The sequence below is a fragment of the Alosa pseudoharengus genome, unplaced genomic scaffold, assembly GCF_046254945.1.
Source record: "Alosa pseudoharengus isolate Yale_2024_CS ecotype anadromous, Long Island Sound unplaced genomic scaffold, YU_APseudo_1.1 YU_APseudo_1.1_scf_17, whole genome shotgun sequence".
In the NCBI taxonomy this organism is placed as follows: domain Eukaryota; kingdom Metazoa; phylum Chordata; class Actinopteri; order Clupeiformes; family Clupeidae; genus Alosa; species Alosa pseudoharengus.
In genome coordinates this window covers 10,215,799-10,231,515 of record NW_027468640.1, presented here as the reverse complement: position 1 = coordinate 10,231,515, position 15,717 = coordinate 10,215,799, and the positions used below count along the sequence as shown (strand labels likewise).

General features: G+C 40.7%; 1 protein-coding gene across 2 annotated transcripts in view; it reads left to right on the top strand.

Moving 5' to 3' along the window:
* The first annotated feature begins 12,006 nt into the window (after positions 1 to 12,006).
* The window catches only part of LOC143127222 (interferon-induced very large GTPase 1-like), a 44,108-nt gene continuing 40,397 nt past the window's right edge, over positions 12,007 to 15,717 (top strand). Inside the window, exons 1-3 of one of the 2 annotated variants that reach the window (XM_076288566.1) lie at positions 12,007 to 12,073; positions 13,098 to 13,159; positions 13,604 to 13,672. In XM_076288566.1, the coding sequence (XP_076144681.1) occupies positions 13,649 to 13,672 (24 nt within the window). In that variant the 5' untranslated portion in view covers positions 12,007 to 12,073; positions 13,098 to 13,159; positions 13,604 to 13,648. The remainder of the gene's footprint in view (positions 12,074 to 13,097; positions 13,160 to 13,603; positions 13,673 to 15,717) is intronic. The other variant, XM_076288567.1, reaches the window with a different exon arrangement.

The following is a 15,717-nucleotide window of genomic DNA, read 5'->3' as shown; positions in this document are numbered from 1 at the left end:
TGCGTCTCCCTGGAAGAGCTGTCTGCTCTGAATCTTATTGTTGAAGAGTCTGCAGACAGGAACAAATGAAAATGTTTCATCTTCACTGAATTTGACAAATAAAAAATAACATAAATGTACAAAGTACAGTACCTTAATATCATACTAACCTTACGGTCTGAATGGATGTTGCTGCATTGACGGTGTTGTGGATCAGCTGAGCCCCTTCATCTGTGAGGCTGGAGGAAGCAGGAAGAGCATGACGTCATGACAGGAAATACTAACAACCACATTTACAGACAAAGAAACAAACACAACTACACACAAACCTGCTTACACACAAACACGGTTTCACATAACTTACAAATAAGCAGGTGTACACACACACAAACACACACACACACACACAGACTTACTCCAGGGTCTGTGATTTGTGCAGATGAGGGAGCAGAGGCTCCAGACGATGGTCTGTGAGCTGGCAGTGGCTGAGGTCCAGTTCTGACAGCCCCTCAGAATATTCCAGAAACAGCGCCAGAGATCCACAGGCCCGAGCGTCCAGCACAGTGTGACTGAGGTCCACTTCCCCACCCACAGCATGGGAGAGAGACACGGCTCTCCTCACACACTCTCTCTCAGAGCCGACACACACCAGAGTCAGGAGCTGCAACAACTGGCCCTTACTGCACCTGAGAGAGAGAGAGAGAAGGAGATTATCAATGTAAATATAAAGGTTGAACCACAGTTTATAACAATTTCACTATAGCAATCATCATATTTTAAAACCATGCATACTGTATATCTTCAATTATGTTCCATGCCTGACAGTCCTCTGTTTAGACCAGTAGTTGTCTGAGAGATTTTATTAATCTCTTCTCTTGTTAATTATCTGAAAACTGCTTCATATCTCACCTGAAATGGATGAATTCTGTACATCCCATATCAATGTATGGATTTCCTATCACAATGTTGTGTGTACTTGACACTCCTGTACTTAAAGGCTTAAGTAAAAGGCTTCTTTCCTACATGGCCAAGTAGGCTTAGAGGATTTCAGAATTTCACATCATCTTAGAACACAGAACACCTTCACATTTCACCTCAGATGGACTTTTGCTATTATTTACAGTCCCATGTGAGATATTATGCTTGAAACTGACCTACTCACACCAAGTCCTAACTGCATGTGATGGGAGTGAGCATTAGTGACAGAATCAGTTTGATTACTTTGATTTCAATTGGAATTTTCTAACTGCATGTGATGGGAGTGAGCATTAGCGCCAAAATCAGTTTGATTACTGTGTTTTCAATTTGAATGTTCTTACTGAATGCAACGCGACATATTGCTGTGAAGTGAGATGCAGCACAACGTTTTGAGCAGATTTTTGACGGATGCCCCATTTTAATTTTTCTTTCAGTTGCTCTCATTGTTCTGATATTATGAACGAGATATATGATGCAATAGAATGGAATATTTAACAGATTCAGTGTGAAGAGAAAGCATTCGATGCTACATGACAGTTGTTAGACCTTAAGACTTCTCCTCTACCTGACTACCTGGAGGATTTCAGTTCAACAGAAATAAACCTTGGACACATGATCGTCTGGGAACACAACAAACTGCTTCACATTACTTCATAGACTCTTTTAGGTTCTCCAGTAATGACCTTTGACCTCATCATCTTAGAACACAGCAAACTGCTTCCCATCTCACCTCAGACGGATTCTTTCTAGAACAGAGAAAAGATGTTCTAGCCCCGCCTCCTCTGCATCACAGTCCATCAGCATGAGCTCAGGGTCAACACTGACCCTCTGGATCACCATGGAGACGACCCTGCAGTCCTCAGGTGTCAGGTGCAGAGGTGGTTCCTGTGTCTCTTCTGTCAGGTCCATAGCAGAGGAGCAGGACAAGTCCAGTCTGTGCTGCAGAGCCTGAAGAAGAGCTGCTGCTGCCCCCTGCTGGACGTCTGAGGAGTAACAGCAGTGGAGGAACCTCAACAGCAGCTGCCTGTCAACACTGGAGTCAGAGAACAACACACTCTGTGATGTCTGTAGTGTAGTGATCACTTTCTTTACAGTCTACTGATATGTTCACATGTCCATGTATGCACACGTACTGTACACTCACAACACTCACAACACTACACAACACCAGGAGAATGAAAGAGAGTGAAATGTTATTAAACTAATACTATATTTGTGCTGGTTGATCACTACTAAAACCTACGGCACAACCAAATTTATTTTTTTTTTAAATATCCACATGGATTAAATGATGGTCCTTAATAGAAATTTCAATCTGATATATCCTGAGACCTGAGCTGAGAGACATTGGTGAGAAGCTGCAGGAGGCTCTCTAGCTCCCCCTCTGGTATGGAGTTCCACATCAGGTTGAGTCTGACCCCCTGGCTGTGCTGTAAGGTGAAACGCAGGGCAGCACAGTCAGCAGCATCCAGGCCTCTGGTGGTCAGGTTGATGTGGTTCTCTGTAGATCTCAGCAGGCTGCTCACATACTGAGGAGAACGACTCTGGTAGATCTCCATGATGATGCACATGATGAATCCTGGAGAAGGCCTGAGGAGTCATAGTCATTGACGCTGAGTAATTTCAGCTTTTATATGCAGACGCCACATGAAGACATACAGATTTTTAATAACTCAGCTTGTCTATCCTTTAGCCTGTATTTGGTGCTGCTAACAATTTAGTACTTTTATACTTCTCATATCAATATGATCTCCAATCACAATGTAATGTATAACATATTCCCAATAAATGTGGTTGTCAACCATTGATCACTGCTACCTCTTGAACCGTATCCTGTCCAGTAGATGAAGGAAGTCTCTAACATTCCTCTCAGTGATCTTGCTCTTCCTGAAGTCAACGGTCACAGGTCCAGAGTGATGCTGCAGCAGGTGGAGAAGCACTTCCTGGGTCAAAGTGCACAAAGTCAGGTCTCCTCCCACCTTATCCAGGAAGGACTCAATGATTTCCACTTCCTGTGCATCAGACACTGCATTAACAGCTGTTGCGTATTTTCCTTACTCAGTCTGCAGAGTCAGAGAAAGGGATAGAGAGACAGTGACATAGAGGAGAGCTGTCAAGGTATAAATGTGAAGAATAAGGAACAACTTCAATTATGGGTTTGTTTTCTACTTGCAAACTGGTATTTGCTACCAAATCAAGTCACTGAAATATATGGATTCACCTGAGTTTGAGAGGGTCCTGTTGACAGAGCAGGATGATGAGAGAGTGACCTTCGACCCTGCATGATGTCAGGTCCAGACACTGGACCGTCCAGAGTCTGAGGAGGAGAGCCAGGCAGCTCAGGACCCTGGACAGCGCTCTCTGAGAGACTTTTTTACTGTCGAAGTCCAGACTGAGCTCCTCAACAGAGACTGGAGCCAGACCTCTCCCCGTCCTCATCGCTCGGGCCAGTCTCATCACCATGGTGACATTCAACCTGATAATGGACACAAGACAAACATCCTTGTATAAGACAAAAATCTTTTCCTTTTATAATACACACTGAAGATAAGCAATGAGATAAAAGAGTCTTGTGTCACAAAGCTTTAGGGTTTTAGCAAATTGTTAGCATTGGAAGGCTCTAGCTTTAGAAGGCCGCATTAGCCAAATATGCCAGGGCCGACTGTTTGGCCCAGTCCAGCATTAGCCACTAGAGGTAGCTAAAATAGTACAAGTTGGCTCATAAGCGACTTAGTAACCTCCAGTGATAGCATCAGGGCATCTACTTTTAATTTAGCTTATGTATTACAGAATATACTGTAAGTTTATCATGAAGTTAACATCACAAAATTCCTACAACCTGCACCCTTGTGGATTTTCTCAGGGCCAAATAAGCCACCATGTCTATGAGCTAGTTTAATTTTATTAGGTAGCCTTTCAGAAACAGCAATGTCAAGGCAGCAAATCGGGGGCTCTGCCACACTGCCTCAATCACTTAACACATGATACTTTTCCATATATTTTTTCTGTGGGATTAGCTATTGATCTACCTGAATATATCATCCTCTAGGCTATCTATACCCATATTAAACTACTAGTTAGGAATTAGTAATAGAACAAGTTTACCGTGTCACAGTGAGATCAGTGTCACAGATCTGAATGAAGTCCTCAGAGAAGAAATAAAACTCAAGACAAAGTGTAATTCAGTAGATTAATGGATAAACTATTTTGGGAAATATTTAATGTCTTGTAGTAAGTGAATATTTTTTTCCCCTTAAAACAACAGTCCACCATATTTCCTAAAAAACAAGTTCTATTTAAAATGTAGCAATCAAGGAGCACAGTCATTGTTTTGTGATAATCAGGTTTGAAACAAAATAATAGTTCTAGTTCACATTAATAGTACAAGCGTAAAAGTGTTTCCACATTCTATATTGTAAGATGTCATCAGCAAATCTACAGTATAACGTTGTTCTAGTTGTACAGGGGTTCTCTTGTCGTGAGCTCATGATTTATTATACACTGCTCAAAAAGATTAAAGGAACACTTTGAAAACACATCAGATATAAATGGGAAAAAACATCAACATCATATCTATAGTGATATGAACTGGGTAATGTGCTAGGAACGAAAGGATGCCACATTGTTTTTTTGGAAATTAAAATGATCAACCTACAGGCCTGAATTCAATGACCCCCGAAAATCAAAGTGAAACAATTATGCGGCAGGCTAATTCATTTTGCTTAAATTTGAAAAGCACAGAGCGCCAGTGGCGGACTTGCCCATTTTGTATTCTATGGCAAATACCAGCTGAGCTGCACGGTGCTGGGCAGTGAGCACAGGTCCCTCTAGAGGCCATCGGGCCCTCAGGCCACTCTAATGAAGTCTGTTTCTGACAGTGTGACACACCAGCGGCCTGCTGGAGGTCATTTTGTAAGGCTCTGCCAAGGCTCCTACTCTTCTTGCACAAAGGAGCAGATACTGGTCCTGCTGCTGGGTAAGGACCTTCTACCACCCTGCCCATGTCTCTTAGAGCAACTGCCTGTCTCCTGGAATCTCCAGGTACTGGCTTATGCTACTATTAGTGACACTGACCCTAGCCTTATGATTTGCTACCACCTGTAAAACCATTCCTGTTTTGGGGGTCATCTCATTGTTGCCCCTAGTGCACCAGTTGTTCATTTCGTTAACCCCAAAACAGGTAAAACTGATCCATCTTTGTTACGTTACTGGCCAGATCAATATCCACAAGTTTGATTGACTTGATGCTATACCCCTATGAAAAAGTGTTCCCTTATTTTTTTGAGCAGTGTATATTATGTAATAGGGCTGTAAAGTCCGACCAGAATTACAGTGTTAAAGTAGCAGAACTGGACTCGCCTGCTGTGAGAGGGCTTCCTGCATGACAGGGTCGTCCATGTTCACCTGAGAGTCCGTCTGAAGCTCCACTGTCACCATCTGCCTCTTCACCTGTTTGGGGACTGCACAGAGAAACACACACACTGCAAAAACTGCTTATCTAACAAAATCTAAACAAGTGTTATTAATCTTATATAAAGATAAAAAAAACTAGTTGGTATTGTTTTCAGTATAAAGAGACTTACCTAGCGCTTTCTTGTGAAATCATTTGACTTAATTTAAAAAAAAATTGACTTATTTTAATAAATAAGCTGCAACTAAAATATAAATTGAAATAATAGCTAAAATTCAGTATGATTTTTAGAAACAAAATAGATTCCTTGATAATAAATTGATAGAATAGTAGGTGACTGCTCATTTTTAAGTACCTTGTCACTAACTATTATGAACAGTTGATTTACAGAGGATTTTGTATTTTTTTTACTGTAAAGGCGACTGTGCTTGCCTAGTTAAAACATCTCACTGGTGCTCTTTCCTATCATTCAAATTCCAGCCATGCAGAAAAATGAAAGTGTGCATGTTTGAGGAGTGCTGAAGAGTGCTATGGAGATTGCATTATTTGCAAAAAATTGTATGGTTATGGTTATGGGATTTTGCAGACGCCTTTGTCCAAAGCGACACACAAATACAAAAACAACATAATATTTAAAATATAACAGGGAACAGATTAGAATGTTGGTCAAACTATAATAAGGAGGATAGTAAGGGATAATGTATAGAACGCCGGTCATTACTGGGAAAATAAGTCCCGACAGGGCGAACCGGACCCCGATGCGCAGCGGAGGGGTCTTGTTCCGCCCTGAAGGGACTTATTTTCACAGTAATGACCGGCGTTCTATACATTATCCCACTTATTATACGGCTACTTGCCAAAACGAAATAATAAACTCCCCACAATATGACTTTAGCCTACATAACCTAGCCTATTTGTTACCGTTAATCGTGGCATTTGCTGAGAAACAAATAGTTCGCAACAACACACGCTGCTGAACTTGAATCAAACATTCTTTAGAACACAGCTGATCAACCGTCTGCTTTCACGTTTGAATGAAGTTCCAGTCCTTGCGTAGTGATATGAAAGACATTAATCAGTAGCACAAAACCCGTTGCCATTGACAGCGGTGATTAAATGCTTTGCCGGTGATTTATGTAGATTTAACATAGGCCAGAACGTTGGGAAGGCCCATTCATGTGAATGGAACTTTCTGCAGCACTCTGAAGAGCCGTGTAATAAGCAATAATAAACAATAATGTCAATTCAATCAATAGCCTAATAAAATAAGCAATGAAAATGAGGGAAAAAGCAATAATAAACAATAATGTCCATTCAATCAATAATATAAAAAACAATGACATGGTAAGACTATATTAAGGAGAATATCAATAATAAACAATAATGTCAAATTAATCAACAGCCTAATGGAAATAAAACAATAGTATACAAACCATAATGCATAAGAAGCACTTAAAGAACTAGTGCATGTTGAACAGGAATATCTTTAGACCCCTCTTAAACAACCCAAAACTACCACAGGAACGGAGACCACTGGGCAACTCATTCCACCAACATGGAACCACTGAGGAAAAGAGTCTTGAATTAGAGTGTTTATGACTGGTCAATATAACAGACACTCATCAGAAGACCGCAGTGGGCGGTTGGGGATGTATGCCTTGATTATTGTATTAAAATAACTAGGAGCAGATCCAGTCAGTGTCCTATAGGCCAAGGTGAGAGATTTAAATTTAATTCTGGCTACTATAGGGAGCCAATGGAGAGTAACTAGGAGAGGAGTTATATGTGTCCTCTTTGGCTGATTGAAGACCAGGCGTGCTCCAGCATTCTGAATCAGCTATAATGATCTTATTACACAAGCGGGTAAGCCAACTAATAGTGAATTACAATAGTCCAGCTTGGAGATGACCATGGTTTAAACAAGAAGTTGTGTGGAATCTTGTGTCAGATAAGGTCTGATATCCTTTATAGTACAACAAAAAGAAACATTCTCCAGTGCATCATTACTGCATATGATGCTGAAAGGGAAGTGGACCTAGGACAAATCCTTAGCTATGAACTGATTAATGTCCCTGTACTGTAGCTATTGCAGATAGCGATGGTTATTTGTGAAGTGGAAATAAGTCTATCCTCACTCAAGTGCAAAAACTGCTCATTCAACACTGGTAATAGATGCTCAAGATCTAGTTATGTCTTTAGGACACCAATCTGACTGCAGCACATTTAAGATGTATGCAGGAAAGTTTGTAAGAAACTTTTGTATTGTTATTTGGTATTTGTTATGTGGGAGCAAATTATGTTAACTATCAAAGAAATCGACCTAATGTAGGAATGCACACAGATATTGCAACAGATAATGGTGTAGGCCTATCTGATTAAGACCTGAGTGGTTGAAACATACTTATTAAATTACACTGGGAGCAAAGAAGACTATCTTCACTTTTTTCCCTTTGCAATTGTCAAAGAAATCCCATAAACACGGGAAGGCCTGGCCCCAGCAGTGGCGCAACTGGCTGGGGCACCTGCACCGTACGCCGGCGACCCGGGTTCGATTCCCGCCCTGTGGTCCTTTCCGGATCCCACCCCTGCTTTCTCTCCCATTCGCTTCCTGTCACTCTCCACTGTCCTATCATTAAAGGCATAAAAAGCCCCAAAAAATATACTTTAAAAAAAAAAAACACGGGAAGGCCTATGGTAGCCTACATCAGATGGCCTAAAGATTAGGCTCTTCTGCATAGCATTAAAGGAGAAACACCACACAATATAAATGAGCTATAACAAACAATAAAGGACTTAATCACACACAAACTACTATTTTACTGACTTCAAAAATAATAATTATGTAGGAAGTTTAGAAGTTTAAAACCCAGAATTGACCAAAAGTGCACCAAATTCAACACAAATGACTCAATACACTTGGAGGAGGCCTGTGTCCTTTCTTTTCCAGATATTTTAGGATTTTGATATCGTTTCAGTATCGAGTATCAAGATGTTTATGGCAGGTATTGTATCGAAGTCATAATTTTGGTATCGTGACAACACTATGCCAGAGCCACTCTGTTTTCTAGATGTCGAGGATCGGAGGCTCTACCACCAACAAGTGATGCTGCTCAATGGCATATTAGAAGAGCTCTTTATCAAGTATGGAGGCAAGCACACATACCAAATCCAGTGTTACTAGAAGTAAAATGTTTTTTACTTGTCGGTTGTTGCTGATGGTAGATGCAGTTCTGCATTAGGCTTATTCCCGCTATCTAAGTTCATATGTACTGTAGGATATATTCTGAGTTGAAAGTTATCTGTGCAACTTGTTATTGTGATGAAATGCATTAAACACCACATGAGTGACTCACTATGTTAGCAATAAAAATATGGTTGTGTTTTGATTAGAATTTCCGAGTTTATTACCTCTCACCTTGGTTACAAAGATGAAAGCCTTAGGACTGAACACCACCCTGTGTCACTGGATATTTGACTTTCTCACCAACCGTTCACAAGTGGTTAGAGTGGGAGGTCTGACATCTGACACATTAACCATCAGCACTGGTGCTCCCCAAGGCTGTGTTTTGAGTCCACTGCTGTACAACATCTACACACATGACTGCAAAGCCAACAGTAGTCATACCTCCATCATCAAGTTTGCAGATGACACAGTGATCTTGGGCCTGATTAGTAACAACAATGAACAGCTCTACTTGGATCAGGTTGATGAGGTGGCACAGTGGTGTCAATCTAACAGCTTGACACTGAATGTCAATAAAACCAAGGAAATGGTAGTGGATTACAGAAGGCAGCAGCAGAACTACAGTTACACCCCACTAATGATCAGCGGGCAACCTGTAGAGAGAGTCACAAGTTTTAAATACCTTGGTGTCCACATTACTGAAGACTTAACATGGACTGTTAACACTCAATATGTTCTGAAGAAGTCCAGACAACGACTCTACTTCCTTCGTCAGCTAAAGAAATTCAAAGTTTCTACATCCATCATGAAGGCCTTCTACACTTCAGCGGTTGAGAGTGTTCTAACTGGTAGCATCATCACCTGGTATGGGAACTCCACAGTTAGAGATTGTAGTACTCTGCAGAAAGTAGTGCGCTCAGCTGAACGTACTATAAGAACTCAACTTCCTGCTCTACAAGATATCTATTCCAGAAGAGTACTCCTAAGAGCCCAAAAGATCCTGAAGGACTCTTCTCATCCTAACAATGGATTATTCCTACCGCTGAAAACAAGAAGACGCCTATGTAGTCACAAAGCCAGAACTGAGAGACTCAGGAGAAGTTTTTATCCCCAGGCCATCCGAACTCTGAATTCACACTATACTGACTTTGCACATATTCACTCCTCAGCACTCTCAAACATTTCCCAACCCTGAACTCACACTATACTGACTTTGCACTCATTCACTCCTCAGCACTCATGACCCCCCCCCCCACACACACACACACCTACATGACTTTTAGCACTTTTACATCCCTCTCCCTATGCTACAGACCTTTTATTTATTTTCTTATTTCATCACACGTCAAAACACACTGACTTTCTTCAACTTTTGCACATCTCCATAAAACTTTTTATTTATTATTTTTGATTTCTCCTCCATCTATCTACCCATGTCCTTGATTGCCTAGCCTTTCTGCCCCCCCCACCCCCATCCCCAACACACACACACACAAAAAAACACACACACTTACATCATCACTTTCATCACCACACATACATACAGCACACTGCTTGCTACAGTAAGCCTCCTCTACAGTACATACTTGATGCACACTGCCCCCCCTCCCTACATACACAGCACATTGTCTTCAGGATCTTCTCCAACACACATCCTCTACATACTTACAGCACACTGCCCCCACCTACCCACACACACATCTTCACTCACATACATCATACATACAGTACTCTGCTTGCAATAGTAAGTCCCTTCACCATACTTGCAGTACACTGCCCCCCCTCTCCCCTACATACACAGCACATTATTTCATCAGGAAGCTTCTCCAACACACATCCCCAACATACTTACAGCACACTGCACCCCCCCCCCCCCAATACACAGCACATAGTCTCATGAAGAAGCTTCTCCAACACACATATTGCACACTGCCCTCTCCCCACATACACAGCACACTATCCCATCTCCCTTGTCATCCCCCCAACACACACACCAAGACCCCTGGCAGTTGGGTTAGCCCCTTGAGCCGTGGATCTGCCCAAGGTTCCTGGTTTCTTCCTTGGTAAGGGAGTTTTTCCTTGCCCCTGTTGCTCTTGGGTGCTCCTTGTTGGTGTCCCCCCCCCCCCCCCCCCAATCCCAATCCTCCCCCACCTTTCTTATGCAGCCCTTGCCACTTAATCTACTAAACCCCTCTTCTACTGCACTTTTTATCCCCCCCCCCCCCCCCCATAAATGCACAAATAGGCTGACACCAGACATAATTTCACTGCATTTCTTACATCCAGTAACTATATGCATGTGACAATAAACTTCCTGTATCCTTGTAACATGTTAATCATGTTCCCATTAAATACATTAATAAACTATAGTATGGTTTCTTTAATGTTCAAACATGTATTTAGTGTATTTAGAGAACACTTTTATTTGGTTTTAGTGATTACTTTTGAAATCAACCCAATTTAGGGAAAAATAAGCAAAGAAAATAAATCGCTATTTTATGTTAAAATGCTGATTATGTGGCTTAGAACTCAGAATTGAGCTTGGTAAACAAAATATTCAGAATCAGCACCCTCAAATTAGGTAAAAAGGGTGGTTTACCAACTTTTCCTCAAATTTGCCATCAGAAGTTCTCTTCTGTGAAGCTGCTCTCCCTCTATGTGTGGTGTCAGCTGTTTAGCAGTCGGCAGCCTGACTAGTGAAGATGTGAAATAATCTTTGATTTGATGCTCCGGATTACCCACTCCGGGCCTGGAGTGTAATGTAATAAATAAATAAAAAGGAAACAACACAAACTGTTGTGTTGATTTCACAATTGCGTCGCCGTTTAAAAAAAAAAAAAAAAACATAGTCCAGTATTTCTTTCGAAATTGAAATTAAGTTGTATGGACTGGACTATGTTTTTTTTTTTTTTTAAAACGGCGACGAAATTGTGAATTTCCAGAGCGTGTTACAACACACTCAGCAATAAGACTCCTACAGCAAAGATGGCAACATTTCCGGAAAGGTACTGGCTTGATGAAATTCATTCTGGACTCTCTATTCGACCACATAAAGACCTCGGGATACTTCGGTTTGGCTTTAGGGACCCTCTACTCACTACCACGTAAGTGTTATGTTGTTTGGAACTGTAGAAGAGGTATAAAAATAGCGTTTTGTAGCAGCGAAATTGAAATGCCCTGCTCACTTCCAGGCTATGAGTTGTGACTGAAAACGGTACAATCGAACTTTCTCAAAACACATCCGAATGACATGATTTTGATGTCAACTAAACGTATGTACCCCCAATCATCCGTAAATCGATCTAAAGCGCATTTTACTCCGGATAATTCCTTTAACACGGAACCTAAAACATGAGCGGTGCACTCCCCTTGTCTTTTTGACTCCATCCCACAATGGATAATCCCAAAATAATCCTCCTCCCACTTCCGTTTACATAGAAAACGAAACTAGAAACTTAAAATAAACGGGAATAAATAGCCTTCAACCTTAATCGCTCTGAAACCAAGAGAGCAGGCAGCAGGTAGGTTCGACCCATAATCTCGTTTCACTGTAGCCTCTGAAAGGCTAGCTCCAATTCATTTGAACATTTTAGACTAGAAACTTGGCTATAAAATAGTGTTAGGTGTCCAACCTAAATGGAAGTCTTTTATATGTGACTGTGATGATGACAGTGGTGTTATCCGTTTTAAGGTTATCGTGTCTGGCAAGGGAACGGATTAGGCTACATTAGTGTAGTTCGGTTAACAATGTTTTATTTGTTATGTTTTGCAAGCTTTTGTTGATCAACGTAATTAATAGCAGGAAAACTTCAGCTTGGTCGTCTTCGACAAGTTAGGAGTGATCTATTTCACATCAGAACAGAACAGAACATTGAACAATGTGGCAAGTACAGGGCAACGTTATCAACCTTGCTGTGACCGTCACTACAGAAGGTAGAGTAGGGTGACGTTGCTGCTACAGTAGAGTATATGGCTGCTCAACAGGGGTATCTTGCGCGCACCCCGGCAACTTGAGATGTCGCGTCGCAGCCACGGATCTCCAATATATGTATATGTCCTAGGCTACTTTAAACTAAAGAAGAATGAATAACGCCGATTAATGTGGGTGTTGATGTCAATGTCAATGCCCACTTTTGGTAGACTGGGCTACCGTGTGTTCTCCTTTCGCTTAATTTAGGCTAGGCCTACTGTTGATGACCTAGGTCTAGGCTACTCTTTGATTTGTAGGCCAGTTGTGATGTCGATGTTCATTGAGGAAGAGCTGACAGACAGAAAAACAGATTCTCTCAAGCCAGTTTCACTGCACCATTGAATTGAGTTATTTTAATTGCCTATCCATCTTTTTTTCCATTGTCTAGGCCATAGATATTGTACTATCGCATTGTCTGTCCAGTTCTGGTAGGCCTACGTCAATGCGCCCGCCATATTGCTGAGGGCAACAACATAGCTCTATGGGCAACACTTGCAGCAATCAGAGACACCTGTCTGATTTCCAATCAGAGCCACCTGTTTCTCAGTGATTTAGTTTTTTATTTCTTTTCTCAGTGATTTACTGATCGATTGTTGGCGGCGCTATTGACGTAGGCTACGTTGTGGAGCACAATGCGGTAGGTTAACCAAACCCGCTTTCCCCTAGTAGGCTATTCCACAAAAATCTCCTCCCACTTTTGCTCTGTGGGGGGAAACGAAACTAGAAACTCAGGTGATGCATGCTTAGAAACCAAACAAATTAACCCAATTTCCAAGTTTCATAGGTCTAGATGATTAATGTTTTTTTTTTCTCCATATGCCATATACATCCACACACACATATACTATTACATAGTATACATATACTACATTAGACTACGTCAGCCTAAATTAAATTTAAAAATGAGGGTAAAAAAACAGCATTGACCGTGTCAGTGGTATTTCAACCATTGTGCTCAGTGTAGTTAATGACGCATAACCTACATATAGCCTACTGGTAAACACAACTGATAATGAAAGTGTTTTTTTCTATCAGCACACATAGCTTGGTTTATTATGCCATAATTTTCATTTTATTTCAGAATTTTGGCAAATTGTCTGGCCTTTGATTCAGCGCTGTGAACCCCATGGCTGATACCTCAGAAGATGAGGTACTATATTAATATCTTCAATTAACCTCATGTGTTTTTGTGTTGTTTATTGGTATAGTTAGACTTTATGACCACACACCTTTGTCAACATGAAATGGGTAATGTCACAATCAGGGGTGCACTTTGTTTCAAAATGTTAAATTAAACCATCTGAAAATGTGTAGTGTGGGTTTTACACATTCAGTACACAAAGTTGTTTCAAGGCTTCTCATTGAAAGCGTCTGATGTTGGACAACTCGAAAACTTTTTTTGGATATATCTTGATTGAGCTGTGCCTGATAGACTGTCAAACATTTGAGTTGGAGTGGACATTTTGGTGTTTCTTTGACTAAACACACAGATAATTAATATGTTACTTCTAAAATGGTAAAATGCTGACACTGTTATCAACACTTTTTTGATTAAAGCAACACCAAAGCACTTGCTATTTGTTTATCCAGCACTGGCTTTGCAAATAACGATGTCCACAGACAAGGTAGAGTATGTTGCATGATTTTATGAAAGTATGATGTACATGTATTGCGACATCAGAAGCAAGTCAAATTTGTAGTTTCTTATGTCTCATTCCATCGAACTGAGATCCGCTACCCGATCTGGCAAACTTACATAGTGCGATTATAGCCGATAGAGGGCCGCGAAGCGAATGTAAAAGTGCCATTCACCCTGTTACGAGTTGATGAACCACTGAAACGATTTTGGAAACATTATTTTAAGCTACAAAAAAACTCTTTGGTGTTGCTTTAAATTAGGGCATCACAAGTGAATGTTTTCACAGGTGCATAATTATGCTATTTTAATTGCATTTGTAATCATAATTGTAAATTCAATCAACTGTGCTTCACCCTTTGCGGTAAGAAGGTGGTAGCCTAAATATAATAAAATGGATTCCAGTTTCATTAAGTGAGCCTTTGCATTGACTAAAAACTTTGAAAGTGCCAGATTCAACTCAGGGATCTATCGAAACCAAAATCACCTGTGAATTTAAATTCGGAATCTAAAGAAGAGAAATTCCTCCAAATATGAACAAATGACTGAAAGGGACAGATAAGGTGGCACCAACGTAAGCGTCTTATCATATGAAAACATGATTACATTGAAAACATGAAATTTTTTTATTTAATCTTTTAAGAGGTATATAGCTTGCATGGTAAGCCAAACTCATTCACAAGTGAATAGCTTGTTCACTCATGGGAATCATTTACAATGCTAGCATTGTGACATCAAGATGTAGGGTCTGAGATCTCACCTTTGGCAGTGCTTAATCCGAGGGGCGGGATAAACGGTTGTCTTTCAAATTCCCTCTGCACGCAATAGGATATTGCCACCAACTCATGAGTCCCATGCATTTTCTCACCAGCGGAGCTAGTTGGCTAGTTGATCAACTTTTGCCAACTTAAAAAAAAAACGTAGAAAGTAGAGGCGTCTCGGCTATCAAGGAATGTGTCCTAAACTAATTAAAGAATGCAACCCAGTTAACATAAACTTCAATACCCACAAATCCGTTGTCCAAAATAAATAAACTTGACGATTTGTTCATTTCTGCCAGTAATATTAATTCACCTGACCTGAACAAAGGCTGCGAAAAAAGTTAATGTTTGGAAAGCTAGCAGAAGATGAGCAGACAAAGAGAAGTAGGGAAGGTGAGAAAGGTAATGTTTGAATACAATAAAGATGCAGTAGGGCTCCAATGAGATGCTAACCTGTAATGAAAATGTTATGCTGAAATTCAGTGGAGATGCAGTTAACCTGCACTGAAAATTAAGCTATATTATTTTTATATAGGATGGATAATTAATGCTATGATGGATATTATCTCATGGCCCAAACATGACATCAATTATTGGTCAGTAATTTAGACACTTATTGTTTTAAGAAATCGAACGCAGGAGACAGGAAATAGAAATCAGGCAGTTGAGAAGAAAGAGGAGGAGGAGAGAAGGAAATGATAGGTGAAGGGCCCTCTCAAGTGAGTGAGAGTCAAGATGTGACATTCACTGAGTCAAAAGGTACAGTAGTCTACAAGCTCTGCAGCCTATGACCCTGCA